Below are 17740 nucleotides of genomic sequence, written 5' to 3' on the forward strand. Positions count from 1 at the left end.
GCCAGACGCTCCGTGTTCCGCTCTGCTGTGGCATTTCAGAGTTTGGGGGGGGTCAGGAATGTCAGCAAGTTATTGGTTGGGTGAGTGTATGTGTGTGTGTGTGTGTGAGTCCGGAATGTCAGGTGTTCCCCCGCAAAAGCGTGCCTGACTCCAGAGAGGAAAAAGCAGCCACTCCGAAAAAGTGTTGACTTTCGAACGCGCCTGCGGAGCTTTGCGGTACAGTTCACCTCCTCCAGACAGGTAACTGTTATTGTGCACAGCTCGTCTTTGTGTGGATGCTTGATCACTGTGGTTTTTTAACCGTTTCGCTCTACTACCCTTCGGTTTAAGCTTGTTTCTTTGTTTTGTTTTTCTAGCGAGGGTTGTTTAGTTTCCTTGTGTGTCCCTACTTTAACTTTCTTACCACTTCCTATCTGCCTTTCTTTCTAAACCCTCCCCATCTATGACCTCTCATGAGGTCATACTCCCGTCCATATGGGCACCCCCCCCCCTAAATTTTAAGTAGGTTTTCTGGTGAACCTTTTTAATTTCTAACGTATCTTTTAACAATTCAACAGAGGGATACGTTTATGATTTGAGTATAACTATAATTTCCACTATTTTATAATAGTGTGTTTTCTTGTTATGCATTCGCCCCAGCTGGTGTGAGAGTAATGACGATGTCGGTCAAGGGGCTAACCCCCTTAGTTCAGACCCGGCTCAGTGACTCCTTACCCTGGCTCAGACTGAACACATACCCGCGGCATGTGTTCATGCATGGCTAAGGAGCTGACGCATTTGTGTGACAAAGAGGACAAGATAAGCCTATGTATGTACCGTAGCTGAGATGAGCTGGAGGGGTTATGCAATAACCAAGTCCAGAGATAGCGCAGAGCTCAGCGGAGAGCAGAGGAGCGGAGCGTGAGGAGGTGCTCCTGACTCCTTCCACCCACCATGAGATCATCAAGCTCACTTAAGCTTTCCTCCGGCTCACAGTTTCCTCATTGGGTCCTCATCGCTCCAAATAAGAATATAGGCAACTCTATTAAAAGGAGAGCCCGACCTATGCCAGATCTTTTAGTCCGACACCAGTCCCGATTTTGGGGAGTCGTAGCCCACTGATAACGGATGTTTTGACCGATATTTTCAAATCAATCTGCAAGAGAAAACTTTGTTTTGAAGTTTTTTACAAAATAGAATTGCCAAAACAGAGAGATATTTTTTGAAAATTGTTGACATAATAATGTCAACAATGTTTGTGCATGTCAATAATGACATGCACAAAACAGGGACACCAAGTTGAAAGTGGTTAAAAATCGGGACACACTGGCTGCATAATTGCCGATACGGATGTAGACAAAAAGTCAAATAATGCCAAATATATCAGCCAGACGGATATATTAGTTGAGCTCTTAATAGGCATTAGGCACCTCTATTAAAAGGACGTCGGAAGTGCAGTTTGATGGGGGACTAGGTTATGAATGCTCACGAATGCTTACTCTCAGTCTATGCTGTCACTGTTCACTTGCCGTATGCTGTAAAATCCTCAGTGCTCGTTTAACTCTGAGAGTGTATAAATGTACCCATGAGGGTCCATTTGGTTACATTTATACACACTCAAGAGTTAAGGATAAATGAACACTGAGGATTTTCCTGGCACACTTTGTCTTTCTTCTTTAATTTCATTATGGTTCTTTCAGTTGTATAATGATCTCTTTAATTGTACTAGTGGTAGGAACATCCGTGCCAGTTTTGATTAACCAATTGCTGTGCTGCTGGACTTCCAGAAGACACAGAACTGTTTACCACAACAAATTGATGTCTTTGACAATCGGCCGTTGATCTCTGCATTTAATAATACGCTAGATGGACGAAACAATGCGTAATGATGATAATGGTGATGACCACACACAGTGAAATCCTAAATGTGAATAAAAGCGTTATGTGCAGCGTTATGTGCATCCAAGTCAAAACGTAACGTAGCTCAACAGTGGGAATTTCAGTGCTTGTGCGGGGGACCCAGGTTCAAATCCGATAGGAAAGTTATGGATTGCAGCTTTAACCCTTGAGAGTGGACACTTATGGGTCCAATTTACACTCTCTGGCCTCTAATTTGTGGGTAGGTAATGTCGATGTCTGCAATACTATTCATGGGTTTGGACGTTTGACAGACAGCAGCGGATTCAGCAGTACCGGCCCTATGGACTAAAAAGTTGGACCTAAAGAAACAGGGCAGCCTATTCAATCTGCATAGTGTCCCCAGTAAAGGGAATTAGGGTCTAATATTTGTTAGCCTGTTAAAACTTTCTTATTGAACCTTTATTTAACGAGCATAGTCATCACCGTTGAGATAAAAAAAAATTGGAAGGAGACCTGGCCAAGAGAGGCAGCAGCATAATTAATATGACAGTTACAAACAGAACACACAAAAATAGATATGGCTGATTGGCTGTCATCTGTCGAACTTGCACATTGTCAGCTTAATATTGCAGACACACCCACATCGGCAACGCCACTCCCACGGCGGCCGTTTCAGCTCACAATACTCGGGAATCTTGGCGCTGAGACGAGGGTGTTCTCATTATCGCCTGCATGCATGGAACTCGGAAAACACAGCACTGGGGCATTACAGGCTGAGTGCACTATACGAAATGCCTGGACCCGTAGGAGTCCATTTTTACACTTTCAGAGTTAATCAAAACTCAGGATTTTGCCATATGTGCTGGTAGGCTGTGGAATAGCTCGGCCCTTCTGTAAGACGTGCACAACGTGATGGACACAAGAGGACAGTTGAGTGGGCAGCAGCAGCAGCAGCAGCGGGCTAGAAGGCAGAAGGCAAAAAATAAATGAGAGAAACAGGAGGTTTGAGGTGGAGGAGAGGCTGAGAAAGAGAGTGATGAGGTGGGGAGGATGATTGGGTAGAGAACGAAGAGTAGAGAACGAAGAAAATAGAATGGGAGAGTGCGGGAACGGCGTTTCCTCTCCACTCCTGCATCTCGGTCTGACGTTATGTAACGTTACCTCCTGCCTCATGATGATGGGCACAGGGTGACAACCACCCCCCCCCCCCCCCAACCAGGTTCTAATACACCAGGGGTCTTCAACAGGGGGCCCGGGACCCCTAGGGGGTCCTCAGCTACTACAGGGGGCCTCTAAATCTTTGTGTGATTGGATATTTCTTTTGCATTAACCACTTGAACCCTATCCCTATTCTGAAGAGAACTTAAGCCAAAAATAGCAGATCTACAAGCACACAACGCGTCGCACTGTGATGCGTTGTGAGCTTGTAGATTGGCTATTTCCGGCAAAGAGGTTTGGTGTTGGTCTATGAAATCTATGCAAATACAATTTTATACAGTATGTAGTGGGGGTCCCTGCTTCATCTCTTTCAGCTAGGGGGTCCTCGGGCTGAAAAACGTAGACCCCTGTTCTACACTGTAAAATCAGGAATGTTAAATCCAAGATTGTACACAAATCCAAGACTGCACAAATGCAAATCTGTACACTCTAGGAGTTACAATAGGATAAATGAACGCTGAGATACTGTGTATCCATCTCTACCACACTAACATGCATGGACTTTGCCTCTGGCGGCTTTGACCTTTAGCTGCTTATATCACATGAAATGCTATTTGGTCTAAACCTTAAACATTCAGTAATACTGTTGCCATTTCTCTCACTCTAGAATGTTGACATTAAGTGGGTGTGCTCTTATTCAACGCAGCTTAAAATGTCACGACTCCACGCCGTTTTATTACCAGACAGTGGCCCCCCCCCCCTCCCGGTGGAAGTCTAACCCTTTCATCCTCCAGTGGTTGTAGACCCATCATGCAGTACCTCTTTGAGGTACCTTCCATACATGGACAGTGGTAACATGTTGGACCAATAGAGGATGTGTGAACCTGTGTATCCCCCTAAATGAGTTAGAAAAACAGATGGCTGTCTGGAGGGAGGGAAGGAGAGAGAGAGAGAGAGAGAGGAAAGAGAGAGGGGTGATAAACATGGGACTGCATTTTGACTGTGTATTTTGTCAAATTATCAGCCTATCCATATGTACCTTTCAGATCCATACACATTATAATGTATAGGTTTCCAACCCTGCCTTTATTGTTCTCCATGTACAGTAGCTCACTGTAACCAGTCTCATAAGCCCCTGATCTAATTAGTCGTCTCTTTCCTAGAATGTGTCGCAATTGTAATGGTTTCTCGTTCCTTCTGTGCCACTGTGACTATATATGCGTTTGTGTCACTGCTTCTGTCTATGCAGCATACATGGTTATGGGGGTAAACTGAGATGCATTGTGCAAACCTCCTCTAGCTGTGGGTTCATCAGAACAACGTTAACACATTTCTGAGCACTTTACCAAAGTGGTCACTGTCATTGAAAGCCCTTCTTTTTCTTTCTAAGCCGTCCCTGAGCTGACACAAGCAGAAGGCCCGTGCCGAGAGGAGAGCAGAAGAGCAGCTCATTTCAGATTCATAAAAGGAAGATCTGAATGTGGCCTTTGTGTCCACGCTGAATATAGTTCACAGCACAGCCATACGCAACCACAGGCAGAGACGTGGTCAGCGAGAAAAGAGGAGTTTGGTTGGGACCTCTCTGAATACACATGGAGATGAAAGACAGTCTAAAACTCCTCACATGACCTTTGGTATTCATTTGTCCTCCTTTAATATGCTTTTAGACTGGTTTCCGACTGATATACAGCCACTGGAGTACAGCATGTGGAGTCTGAAGTGTTCGCGATATGGTGATCAAGTGATATTGTGAAAGATGTGTGTGTTTTCCTAGCTGAGTATGTTTCTGTGCATGCGTGCGCATTGCCCTGGTGTTTGTAGGTGTTATTAACTTAATGGCCACGCAGAGGGCAGGGCATTAGAGGTTACTAGCTGGATTAGTTAATTCACACTGCGGTATTATCGCCAGCTCAGCTGTCATTAACGGAGATGTTCCCACAGGGATGAGTCCGCATCCAGCGCTGTGCTTGCCACTCTGTGTTAATGCATTATGTATACACACACGCGCTCTATGTTCAAAAAATTGATTCACACCAACACATGGAACACATTGTTTATATAATATTACTGTAAAGTGTATTCTTTCAGAGCAGTAGAGACAGTTTTTTCGCCAATTCTATACTGGGTTTTTAAGGTAGCTTAATCACAGGTCATGATGTTGACCATGGAGTTATTACCTCTAAGGTAGCTATTTATTTAATATCACCAGATTATGACATTGCAAAATGAGCTTGGTCACAGTGTTTGTTGTCCCTGGCCTTGGTAAATATTTGCGATTGACTGAGCTCATTTTGTGGCTAAACTGTGAAGCGCGTTTGTGCAGCCCTCAGAATTCCCCATAATGACTAATCTAAACATAATGCTGGAGGAAGTTCCCTTTCTGAAGTGGCCTGGCTCGAGTCGGCGAGGCTAAACGTATTGGACGGTGTCATCCAAGGAGACGCTTGCGCCATTTTAAGCTTCTGGCTCACAGCTTGGCCGATGGTCCTTATATAATGTCACACGCTGAGCTCGTGTTGATCTTGGCAGCGGTGTTATGTTGTCACCCTGTGCGCCCTACAAGACTGAAACCCCTACTTTAAATATCAACTCCACTCCCGTAACAGTCCACAATACCACAAAGACCACAGCTTCTATAGGACTGAGGCCCTGTGGTTTTGTCACAGCTGTCTCTCTGTTTAACAGGCAGATCATTACCCTGCTACCTATTCACAACTTAGTTTTTCCTATGTTCAGTCAGAATTACATCACCCTGTTATTGCAGGCAAATAAAAGGAAAACAAGATTCACAAACATCCTGCAGTTTCAGTTTCACAGTTTCCAGACTTTGTATTCCACAACCTTGACTCTATCTTGCAATAATCTGTAACTGGGATAGAGAACTAACGCACATTGATACAATAAAGGCATGCCGCAACGTGATGTGTAAATCTAACGTTTTTTTGGGAGGGATTTCTTGTGAAATCTTAATTATTGTTAAATATTATAGGAACAAAAAATTAATTTAACTGGTAATATACATTTCTAATTATATTATTAACAGAAACAACAATTAAGGATGACTATGTTTCCCTTTTCGTTTCTGCTCCTAGTAAAATATAATTTATTTCCAGTGTCCGTTTCATTCCACAAACCGGTTCAGAGACCTGCTTCCAACTGGACTAAAAAAACATTTAGGCGAGCAGCTAAATCAAGGATAAGACAAAGGAAAAGATTTAGTTTTTTTGCTATTGCTTTAGCAGCCAAAAAAAAAAAAAATACTAGACATGTTCCAGTAAACAGCCCAAGCTCCACCTCTCCTGATGAGTGAGCTGTTGGGCAAACACCAGTTGGCAGAGCTCAGTAGTCAACACCCCCCCACCCTCTGGCTCATCAGGGAGACAAATAAAGAGTCAGGGAGAGAGCGAGAGAGAGAGAGAGAGGGAGAAACAGACAGAGAGAGCAGGAACCCCTGGAGGGTGCCCGAGCCTGTTTTACTGACGTCACGCCCCTTTGCTCTGTTTGGGCAGGCCCTCCCTTCCCCTTCGTCCTCTACCCCCCCCCCCCCCCTTCCTGGGCCTTTACAGGAATTCCCCTCCTCGTCACGTTGTTCAGAGGAAACCGCCGGCAACGCCCCAAACACTGCAGAGCCACAGCTGATTGGGCGGAAATGGGGACTTGTGACTGCTTGTGTTGACATACGGGCATATAGCTGTTTTTGCTGCTGCCTTTTTGTTCTCAAAAACAAAGGGACTTGCTGAGTGTTTGTGCTCTGAAATATCAGGATGGTCCGGGGTAAGAAGCGAACATTCTGTCCTGTAGATTCTATGGTCTACTGAGAGGCATACACACACACACACACACACACACACACACACACACACACACACACACACACACACACACACACACATACACATACACATACACATACACACACACACAAGTAGCAATGTACCTTGTGACATGCTTGTTGTGAGGCCCTGTGTTTGACAGAACAGTAGCACGTCACTGGTCAATTTGCAGCTGTCCCTGCTGTCAAGGGCTTCCCCTGCCCAGGGCCTGGGTGAGGGTGAAGGAAGGTGGACTGTTCCTAAATGACTGGGGGAGGGGCTGGGCTGTGTCACCGTCCAAAGGAATGAGTTTGACGAAAGCTGAAGTGACAGCTGTCAACCTGCTGTCAATCAGCTGTGGCCGCGGTAACCAATCAGCAAATGGACAACAGGACAGTCTGGGCAGAGTGCGCCAGCTATATGTTTTTAATGTGATTCTTCTTGTCGCTGTGAGTACAGTTCTTTTCACACTTTTTGGATAAACATTAAAAGTTGATAAAGTATGTTATTCCTCCTGAGCTGAATTTGTGTCTCTATTTTGGGGATGTCATTATAGCAAAAAAAACATGTAGATAAGCTATTTTCACACTTTTTTTTTTAAGTATAACCATATACTTTTTAAGTATAAGCTTGGTTAAACAAAACATCAGAATTCTCTCTGAAACGACACAAGGTTGCGCTGAGACTATCAACATGAGTGGCAGACTTCCTCATACTAATTGCCTTGGCTAATGGCCGCTTCCATGAAGCGCTTAGCTTGTGTGTGCAATGGCGAGGCAACCTCAGGCAAAGTATCTAGAATGAATTAACATGATTATGGAGTGCCATTTTCATTTCAGTCTGAGTTGTGTGGCAGCCCACAACCCCCGTCCGTGTGCACACGTGAAGTGTGTTTTCATACTGAAATTCATTAAATGGGCTTCCTGCCTCGCAAAGCCCTGTCATGGTTTGACAATACAAGCTGGCCGTCATTCGCGGGGTTCACATCAGTGGAACCACTGGCTTGTTGTTAGTTTTGTGTCACAGCCTTGATGCCCAAGGGGGAACTTGAGATGTTGGGGTGAAGCTTGACATACAGTATATGAGAAAAGAGAGGGTGTTTGTTTACTGAAAAGCCTTGCTTTATTTTTGAGTGGTGGTTTCAATGACTGCATAATCAGACCATCATAAATTGGTGTAAGCGTCTACTTGGCAATGTGTCGTGTCGTGTCGGGCCACATTTTGAAGAAAAATGAGCCTGAACGAGAGCTGAAAATGCATCACTTAAATTAATGTTTACCACCTCCTCCACCATTGCTTCCCCTATAGAAACACACACACTTCTATCCGCCCATTGGATTTCTCGTTATATCAATTTTTCACAAGGGTGCCCACGCAGCCCAAACAATCAGTGGCCTCCAGTCTGAAGCTTCTTCCACCTACAGTTTTGTGCGGGGGCAGCCGCACTATACAGATATAACACCAAACCACTGTAACAGCTATATCCACAGTCTCCTTTCTCTAACCTCTACAGTGAGTGAGTGACTTGAATGTAAAAGTCGTGATCCAGGTCGGATCTGTATCCTTGCCATATAATTCATTGCCTGCCTGAGGCAGAGGTTAATGTTTAATCTGTTTTCATATATTTTTAATTATTATTTTTTCAACACAGCAGTGTCATTAACATTCACCATGCTAGTTCATGTCCCTCATAAACACCCCACTCCCTCAGTCTCTCCCAACGGAGCGTTACGGCCAGACTTGCCTCATGTCTACGGAATGCTTGTTCCCTCTCCTCCCTCTTTCCAACATAGACTAGCCTCCTAAACTGGCAGGATGCTTAGGAGTCAGAAGCCGATCTCCACACAAATACATTAATAAAAAAATAAGGATGAGATTCCGAGCTTATTTATGCTGTGCTGAGAATTTTGCGACCACACCTGTTAGTGCTAATGTCTGACTTCTGTCAGACTTCTCTGTTCTCTCTTGCTCTCTCTCTGTCTCACTCTCGCTGTCCTCTCTCATTGTCTGTCTTTCTCTCTTTCTATGTATCTCTCTGTCTTTCACTCTTATCTCCATCTCTCAGTGTCTATTCAGTAAGGATCAAGCCACTCCATTGCACAGCCTTGTTAATGTGTAATTTGTGGTAAGAGAGAGGGAGGAAAGTCACTTTGCGCTGGCTCTCTCTAAGCAGGGTAATGATGATGGACTGTGGGGTAATGGGACATTCAATCTGTGGCAGAACAGGGGATTCCTCCTCCGCTTTCCATGGAACACTCTGACTGACTCGGCCATCTATAGGCCGGAACAGGGGAGGAAAAGGACACTTCATTTCCTCTATCTACCTGTGTGTGTTTGTGCGCTCACATGTGCATGTGTGCGTGCATGTTTATGTAGAGTAGTCTTGTACCCCAGAAGCCTAATATCCCCCTTGGCATGGGCCCCTTTTGGGTGAATGTTAATTGTTTGGTTTCCCATGCAGAACACCCGGGTTAAAAAATCCAGGTGGTACATTGGTGCCGGTTTCTTGGTTTTTATAAGGGCGTGCCCATTAAGATAAACAGTTTAGGCTGTTGCCCATATAGATAATTATTGCACACATCAGCTGCTGAGAGCTGCAAAAAAAATACCACAGCATGTTTCATTGACTGACCACAGGAAAGGGAGGCAGATAAGATCAGCTGACTTCCAGTGAGTCATCGGACGTTTGCGGTGCACCTGTTTTTAATTGTTTAGAATTTGCAGAGTTGGCGCCAGGACATAGAATTGATATTTTTTGGGTAAAAAAAAAGAAAAAAAGTTGAATCTCTAGAATAGATTCTAATAGCAATCATTGCTTGTTCGGTAACAGAGCATTTTCAGCTAGGTCACCAATTTCATCCAATCAGGAAAGAGAACCCATTTATCAGATAACATTTTATATTGTTCCTATAGAGTACGGAAGTCCTGACGTCACGCCCGCTACCCCTGGGTCACGGAAGTATTTTTTTCCTATTGAAATTCCCATAGGGAAATGTTATATAAGAACGAAAAATAAACAAACCACCCGGCTATATCGTCAAGTATGTGACTCTGTGTCGTTTATGATATTGAGTTAGATTTGAGAACATCTGTGTTTGGAGAATTTTCTCACTATTTGGATATTACTTTTTCACCGTCAGCTGATGCTTCATATCCATACGAGTAAAATCGCCCGGCTGATTCGTTTATTTTTGGAACACAGTTCTTATATGACGCGATCTAAGATTTCCCTATGGGAATTCTAATGGAAAAAATGACTCCATGGCCCAGGGGGATAGCGGCCTCTAGCGATGCAGACTTCGATGCTCTATTCCAATTTTGTCTGCTCAGTGAGTGCATGTATTCATTCACTAAGGTGCATCGTTATTTATTCTGTTTTCTGTCCACATAAAAATGACAGCAGTTGAACATGATAAAGATGGACATAACAACTGCATGTTCATTGATATTACTGTGTGTGTGTGTGTGTGTGTGTGTGTGTGTGTGTGTGTGTGTGTGTGTGTGTGTGTGTGTGTGTGTGTGTGTGTGTGTGTGTGTGTGTGTGTGTGTGTGTGTGTGTGTGTGTGTGTGGCTGGCAGCTGTGTTCAGTAGGACTGGTGTAGGTATTCAGGTTACATAATCTCCATCTACCGCCCGCACTATGACAAGGAAGAGGGAGGGGGGACTGACTCTCCTCTCCTATTCTCTCAGCAGTCTGTGTACTATATGCCATTCTACATAATGCAGCCATCACCATGCTGGCACATCAAGCCCTCCCTCTGTCTCAAGACATCAAAATGCTGCTATTCAGACATCCAGCAGAACATAACTGCTCCTCTCTGCACCCTGTGTGTGTGTGTGTGTGTGTGTGCGTGTTACCTAGACACGATTTTTCATAACCTGTAAAGGCTTGTTTAACACTATCAAGCAAACGACCTGAACCTTTCACCGCCACCTGTACCTCTTTATCATAATGCAATATGCGGGTACGTTAAACATGGCGTGAAGGAAGCTCTTTTTAGTGACACATTGCACATAATTAGTGCAGTGCTTGGATCAACGGAGATGCTCTAGACACACATCTGTCCATGGTTCATGGTCCATTGCCATTGTCCTAGCTTGTTATCAGTGCCATTGTGTGTTAGTGTTACAATGTGTGGCTGCGTTGCACCATAAACTCACAGATGATGTTTTACCAAAACAACTAGGCCCCTTTTCGCTAAACACTCCTCTCGTGTTAGCCTGACAAACAGCGACCGCCTTCCAAGTTTTCTGAAACACATGCACACCATGCATATGGGCTATGTGCTCTGCCATAAAAAGCTACCATTATACCGTTGATGTGTGCCATTTGGCATGGCGAGGCCCAGCAGGGCAGGCTGTTGAGCAAAATGTGGACGTGTTGCAGGCTGGCAGTGTGGGTGGATGGGTGCTTAGAGCCTTGTGGTCGGCTGACACAGTCAAGCAGTAGGCAGAGTGGGGGTTAATGCCTCGCCCTGGGAGAAGTCTGTACCAGGGCTATGCAGATGTGCCCAAGTTCCATATTCGAGTTTATGTGGACAACTGTAATGTAATGTAATATTGTTCTTCATAATGCAAGCAGGGGCCTGGTTTTGTAAAGGAAATTGGCTTTAGATTAGGCCCATTTTCCAGAGGGTGTCAGTGCTTGCTTGTCCTCGAAGATTATTGTGTAAAATTCCATTTAAATGGCTTTCCCCACCTTCCGAAGGAACCCCTACAGTAGTTGACTGATCATTCTGTGATGACATCACTCACTGTGTCCCTTTGGGGACAAGTAATGAGAGGGAGACGGAGAGAGAGAGGGTGTGGGTAGAGTCTGCAGGAGGGCACTTGAAAAGATTCCCGGTTGTCATGACAGCACCACCAGGGAGACTGACAGCCCATGGATCCCTGCCTAATTGCCATGCACCCCACCCACTCCAACTCCTCCCACCGCCATGCCCCCGCTTATTCTCAGGTATCACGTTGCATCGATCAAAGATGACATGAGTGCTCCACCCTGATACTATGGGCTCACATCAGCCTGCTGGTTCGCCTTTCACTGTGCTCCGTTTCTCTCTGGCGGCTCAGCGTCCCCTCCATTTGCACTGATTCCTAACAGCAGCAATGGCTGTGCAGATGAGGCAAGATCAGGGAGGTGAGGTGATGGTAGAGAGAGTAGAGAGGCTGGGGGTGTGGGATGTTGGTTAATAAAAGGAGGTAAAGGATGCTCTAGGAACCATCAATCACCCCTCTGCGGCTGATCTTTCTGCCCTTAGGCTGCCCTGTCTGCTCACTCTTGGTACAGGGCAGCCTAGCGCCGCTTCACCATTACCACAACACCTGCCTGGCTGTCAAGGGCAATACTCAGCTTACACATGTAACATCAAGAAATAAGTGCTCATTTATGATTAGCCGCATTGTTCTCGTGTAACGGGTCTGCTGTTTATCCTACGCCTGCTTGTAATGGTGTAATTAGAAGCAGATGCATTTTTCTTGCAATCTGTAGAAGCAGATGGTGCTGTAAGTTTTATCTGAGTTATTCTTCTCTAATAGTTGGGTATATGGATTGACAGTGTGATACATTAATTATTTAGGAAAACGTTACAATCGTGCGTTCTTAAAGATTAGGCAAGGGGTTTGGAATGGGGTTTGAAAGAGCATGGTAATCATCAATTCCTACTAGATTGAATTGGTATTAGCGCCATTTAAAACATTTCAACACACTTGTTTGATGTGTGTAGAGTTCCTCAAATTATTTGAGCGCTGTGTGAAATGAAAGTTTTCTTTATTTAGTTTCAGACCGCAATTGTGAGAAGTCAAGTTGTTGGCAAGCGTTTAAGCAAAGCTTCATGAGTTCATTACTCTCCAACTGTGTTTTCTCTCCTTGCTATTGCATTCCATGGTCACTGAGCATATTCTTAACTGAACTCTGGTTTTCATCACAGGCCGCGCACACAACATTTATTTACATTCCTTTTATTGTTTCCCCTGGGTACAGGACAATTACATGCATTCAAGCTTGCGTTATAAATGTCTCTGCGCCTGCGGTGAAATATGTAGCTGTCACCCTGACCACCTCAGACAGCACATCATAAAAGACCTTCTTCTAAACGCTGGCCAGAATCCTTTCATAACCGCTGTACAGTAATAACAACAGCAACCCCTCCGGCCGTAATGAGGGAAATATGAACAACCCTGTAATCATTCCCTGCTGTCTTTCGAACTCCACCATTCTGATGGAACGCTTTCAGATTTTACCAAGGCAAAAGGGCAGAGAGAGGACCGCCTCGCCTTTAATAATAACAACAATAATAATAACTTTTGTATTATGTGCGCTTTTGCCTTTCATGTCCTTTTCGGTCTGTTGGTTCCTGCTGTTCCTTGTTGCCCTCTATGGTTCAGAGCTTGCTGTACATTTAAATTTGAGCATAGTGGTGCTGACTTAATGGTTGTCTTTCAGCACAAAGAGGTCCCGTTTGTGGTTTATTATGTAATGGGTGCAACCTGATGTATAGCTTACACAGTGCTCTCCCACCATACATAGCCACTAATACGATTTTTGTTGGGTAGTAATCACTTTCCAGTGCATGCCAGCGTGGTCTCTAATACAAGACATATGCACAGACTTGTGTAAACAATAAAGCATATACAAGTGAAAACCAATCCCCCAGAGCTCCTAACCACTGAAAAAGCATTTATTATCTCCAATTGGGCTGCAAAAACATAATCTAGTGTATACTTAACATGAGGAAGAAGCCATGACTCTGATGTAGAGGTATATGGCTGAGCATTTGAGCTATAGGGAGCAGGTGGGGGGTATGCAGGGTGCTGGCCACTGGAATATGTATGCTCAGATACACTCTCAAGGTTACTGATACTTTCTTTTTGGCCTCATACCAAGCCAATGTCTTTGCCAAGAAAACACAGCCTGCACCGTTCCTCTGTCGGAGGGTGAGTTCAGTTCACATGGTCATTTATATGCAAACATACACCCCACACACACACACACACACACACACACACACACGCACACGCACACGCGCACACGCACAGGATAACACGCTGCCAAATGACAAACAGTACAGAGAGACCCGTCTCTCTCACTTCTCTGTATCACTTCTCTCTGCGTCTATCTCCTCTCTCTTTCACATACACACAGACTTTGCCCACTCCCCCTCGTGTGTCTTGGTCGCTGTGTTTCTGCAGGGAGGGCGCCTTTGTTTTGCTCCACAGCAGCGCAAGGGTGGGGACGCGTTATGTAATCTGTGGCGTGTGCCTCTTGATAGTGAGAGAGATGGAGCAGGGTGTGACTATAGTAACACACACTCGGGATGACATAATCCACTGACCCCATCCATGGCCTGCTTGGGTCCCCCCCCCCTCTCCCCCTCCCCCTCCCCGTCCTCCTCCTTGTGGAGTGGCCTATTCCCGGCAGCAAGCTGCCATTTGGAAACCACAGAAGAACATCCTCTTTCACCCTCAATTTGCATTTGTGCAATCTAGGACAGAATTGTTACCACAGGTCCTTGAGGCTCAGTTTTTTTTGTTGCTGTTATGTGCATGGCACAGGAATGGGTTTTGTTTTGTTTCCATGGGCAGAGGAGACGGAAACAAAGTACAGTACTGTACAGTATCTCGGTTAAGCCAAATTCATACTTCAACATGCCATGGTGTTGCTCACCATAAATGACTAAAGAAATGCTTGAAAATCTGTTATTTCTTTCTAAGCAACACCGTCATATGATGAAGCATAAATTAGGTGTCAGCCACCCATGTTTCTCCATCCTTACATGTTTGTTTGAGTTTGATGTGAATGCACGCGTGTGTTGATGCACTGGTATGTAACATATAGTGTGAACACCATGTGTGTGTATGTGCATTTGTTTGTATTTATCTGTGTGTGTGCAGTTGTGTGAGTCTAAACAAGTACAGGCCCATGCATGCGCCCTCTTGCCTCCTCCCACGGCCAGACGCTCTGCAGGAGCGGCAAAACGGAGCCATTTACTCGCCCCTCTCCCGAACGCCCCTCTCTTATCCGATGCACGTCATATACCTCATGCGGGCCACATTATGCCTGCTTATATAATTAAAATTGATTACAGCAGCACACTGCCAAGCACTAGTGTCTCCTCCCACACATCCATATGGCACGTAATGAAACAGGTTCCTCACCTGCTAGATTTTACTTTGTTGCGTATAAAAGCCTTGAATGGACTGCACTGATCTCTCCCAAGGGTTGTAAGCAGCATTTCAAATATGCAGATCGATCTGTGGATAAGCACTGAGCTGGCTTAGTAATAAGGAGACAGCGAACACTGTATTGACTTGTTTACCAGTGACCTGTGTTATTTACCATCCATACTCAAGCTATAACCCTTTAAGACCGGGAACGTATCTGTGTCATTTTAGATTTCTTAGGCTATTGAAAAATAGCACATCTACAAGCTCATAGCACGAGTGCCGTGCTATGAGCTTGTACTGTAGATGTGCTATTTTTTTGAAGAATCTTGAAAATTTGTTCAAATGTTTGAAAATGTATTTTTTAAAGCGAACATTTGTAACTCAAATCTTTGCTTTTCAGGGGGTCTTAATGGGTTAAGCATGTTTGCCCGTGCGCACACATGTCACTGCGTGCTTTGCAAGACTGCGTGTTTGTGTGCATGCTTGCGGATGCACTGAGAAGTGCCCTGTTCATAATTATGGTAGTTTCCATAATGCTCCGGTGTACTCCCTTTGCCATGGAAGAACGTCTGTTTTTCATTAGACAAACCTTCATCCTGCTGCCTTGCAACAGTGTGGGAAGCATCCACCAGTATCATTAGTTACATTCTGTGCTCACTGCCTTCGATACGGGGCGTCCATCTCTTCACATCTGCTGAGCTCACTGTGCTGAAAATGCTATCTCTCCCTGTGTTGCAGATAAAATCGAGGAGGCACAGAAAGAACTCAAAGATCCCATAGGCACACAGAAAGGTAAGAAGCCTTCCGATAAAGATCAATGAGCAAGAGGAAATGGGAATGCTTTCACTTTCTGTGCGATTGCATTATTTATGGGAAATATCTTTTTCTTTGTCTGAAAAGTATAATTTGACTTTTTGCCATACAGGAATTGTGTTTCAAAGCTCTGTATTAGAAAATGTCCCATTTATTCAGCATTCACAGACAAAAATAAGCTTGTTTTATGTTATTAGTCCAATAGTATGTGTATATTTATATATTGCATATTTATCTTTAATAGTGGTTTAGGATTTTATTTTTACCCTCTTGTTTTTTTTATTATTATTTGTTTTAAGGTATTTTATATGTTTTTATTATTGCCCTATATGCTTGCATTACTCAGTATTTTCAAGTAAGAGTTTCTGTTGCAAGAAAGGAGTTTACTAGTCTTGTTATGGTTACTATGTTAGTATGTGAGTAGTACTGTAGCAGATGCCACTGCACAACCCCTATACTCAGCAGCAGTGCTTCCTGTTTCAACATAGTCCTTAGCACATCTGTATTGGATCTATTTGTGGATCTATTTATGAAATAATTGTTTTTATTTGGTTTCTGCATTTAGATTTTAGATCGGTAATAATCATAATAAATAAATGTAATAAATGTTTTGGTTTATGCAGTTTCATTTGTGATTACCCAGGTAATACATTTTCATTCTTATCTTGTGACACATCTTGAAATTAAAAGAAGAAATGCTTAAGGCTAATTTTGTCTAGAGATGTCTTAAGAAGACAGCCATCCATCAGTTTTTGCATAACAAACATTAACATTTTTACAGTGTACTACTCACCTTTTATTAGATTAATTACATGTATAGTGAATACATTGCTTTGACACCATTGTTTTTACAATTGCAATTTGGCTTTTATGTAATGAAATTAAAATAGAATATCTGGTACAGTAAGGTTATCTCCCAAGTGTCAAGACAATGTACTGTACAGTGGTTTTCTGCTAACCTGTTTTAACTGTTATTGAGACATTTTATTAACTACAGTACAATTAAACGGTTAAACTTAGGCTGTCCTTAGAAGAACTTTATAGTTTGAAAATACACCGAGCTTCTTTGCAGGATGTGCAAGCTTGCACTGAGTCACCCTTTTTTTATGAGGCTGGGTGTGGATATGTTAAACGGCAAGGATTAAAACCTGACGGGAATATCTAAATCCCCTTCTCAAAATACTGCTGTTAGTGATGTCACTACCCTCAAAGGGTAATCCCTGTGACAAGCCACTTTTTAAAACGGTTCATTCCAACTATAGCTGTGTTCGACCACCATGTTGTCATCTTTTCCTGTCACAAAATCCAGGCTCTACAAGATCAATGATCCAACAATCATGAAACCCTTCAACATTAAATGTTCAGGCTAGGTGTGCAAGCAACAGTTAATCAAACGAATACATTTAATTGATTATAGAAATAACAAATCACCACACGCACGACTATAGAGGGGGTCATGGTGCTCGGAAACTGAAATGTATTGTGTGTGTGTGTGTGTGTGTGTGTGTGTGTGTGTGTGTGTGTGTGTGTGTGTGTGTGTGTGTGTGTGTGTGTGTGAATATATATATATATATATATATATATATATATATATATATATATATATATATATATATATATATAATTGAAACATGAAAATGTCAGTGATGGAGATTTTTTGTTTTTATTAAATTCAAAATGGCCAGTTTCCATGTTATGTTTTTCTTCTGTCTAAAGGCCTCTCTTTGTACTGTATAATTTGGCTTATTTCAGGACTATCATGGTTTGTCTGCAGAACATGTTCTGTTGGTTACATGCTATTTTAAAAGATCTTTTTCTGCATGTTTGTGTGGAGAATGGATTAGCCTAACTTATTATGTAAAGACTAGGCGTTCCTCAGTCTTAGTCTAATTATGCCAGAAACCAGAAGGAATCCTGACCTCATCTTGGGAAATACCTACAAAAGCCAGGAAACT

The 17740-nt window shown here is 43.5% G+C and overlaps 2 protein-coding genes across 2 annotated transcripts in view; one reads left to right on the plus strand and one right to left on the minus strand.

Annotated features, from left to right (window-relative positions):
- myo1g (myosin IG) overlaps nucleotides 1-17740 on the minus strand; it is a 419914-nt gene that overhangs the window by 269558 nt on the left and 132616 nt on the right. The gene's annotated exons all lie outside the window — the stretch shown is intronic.
- Nucleotides 1-17740, plus strand: part of hivep1 (HIVEP zinc finger 1) — a 49902-nt gene that overhangs the window by 20872 nt on the left and 11290 nt on the right. Inside the window, exon 3 of the mRNA XM_080442910.1 lies at nucleotides 15711-15764. Coding sequence (XP_080299036.1) covers nucleotides 15711-15764 — 54 coding nt within the window. The remainder of the gene's footprint in view (nucleotides 1-15710; nucleotides 15765-17740) is intronic.

This window comes from Gymnoscopelus braueri, assembly GCF_963280865.1.
Source record: "Gymnoscopelus braueri genome assembly, chromosome: 11".
NCBI lineage: Eukaryota > Metazoa > Chordata > Actinopteri > Myctophiformes > Myctophidae > Gymnoscopelus > Gymnoscopelus braueri.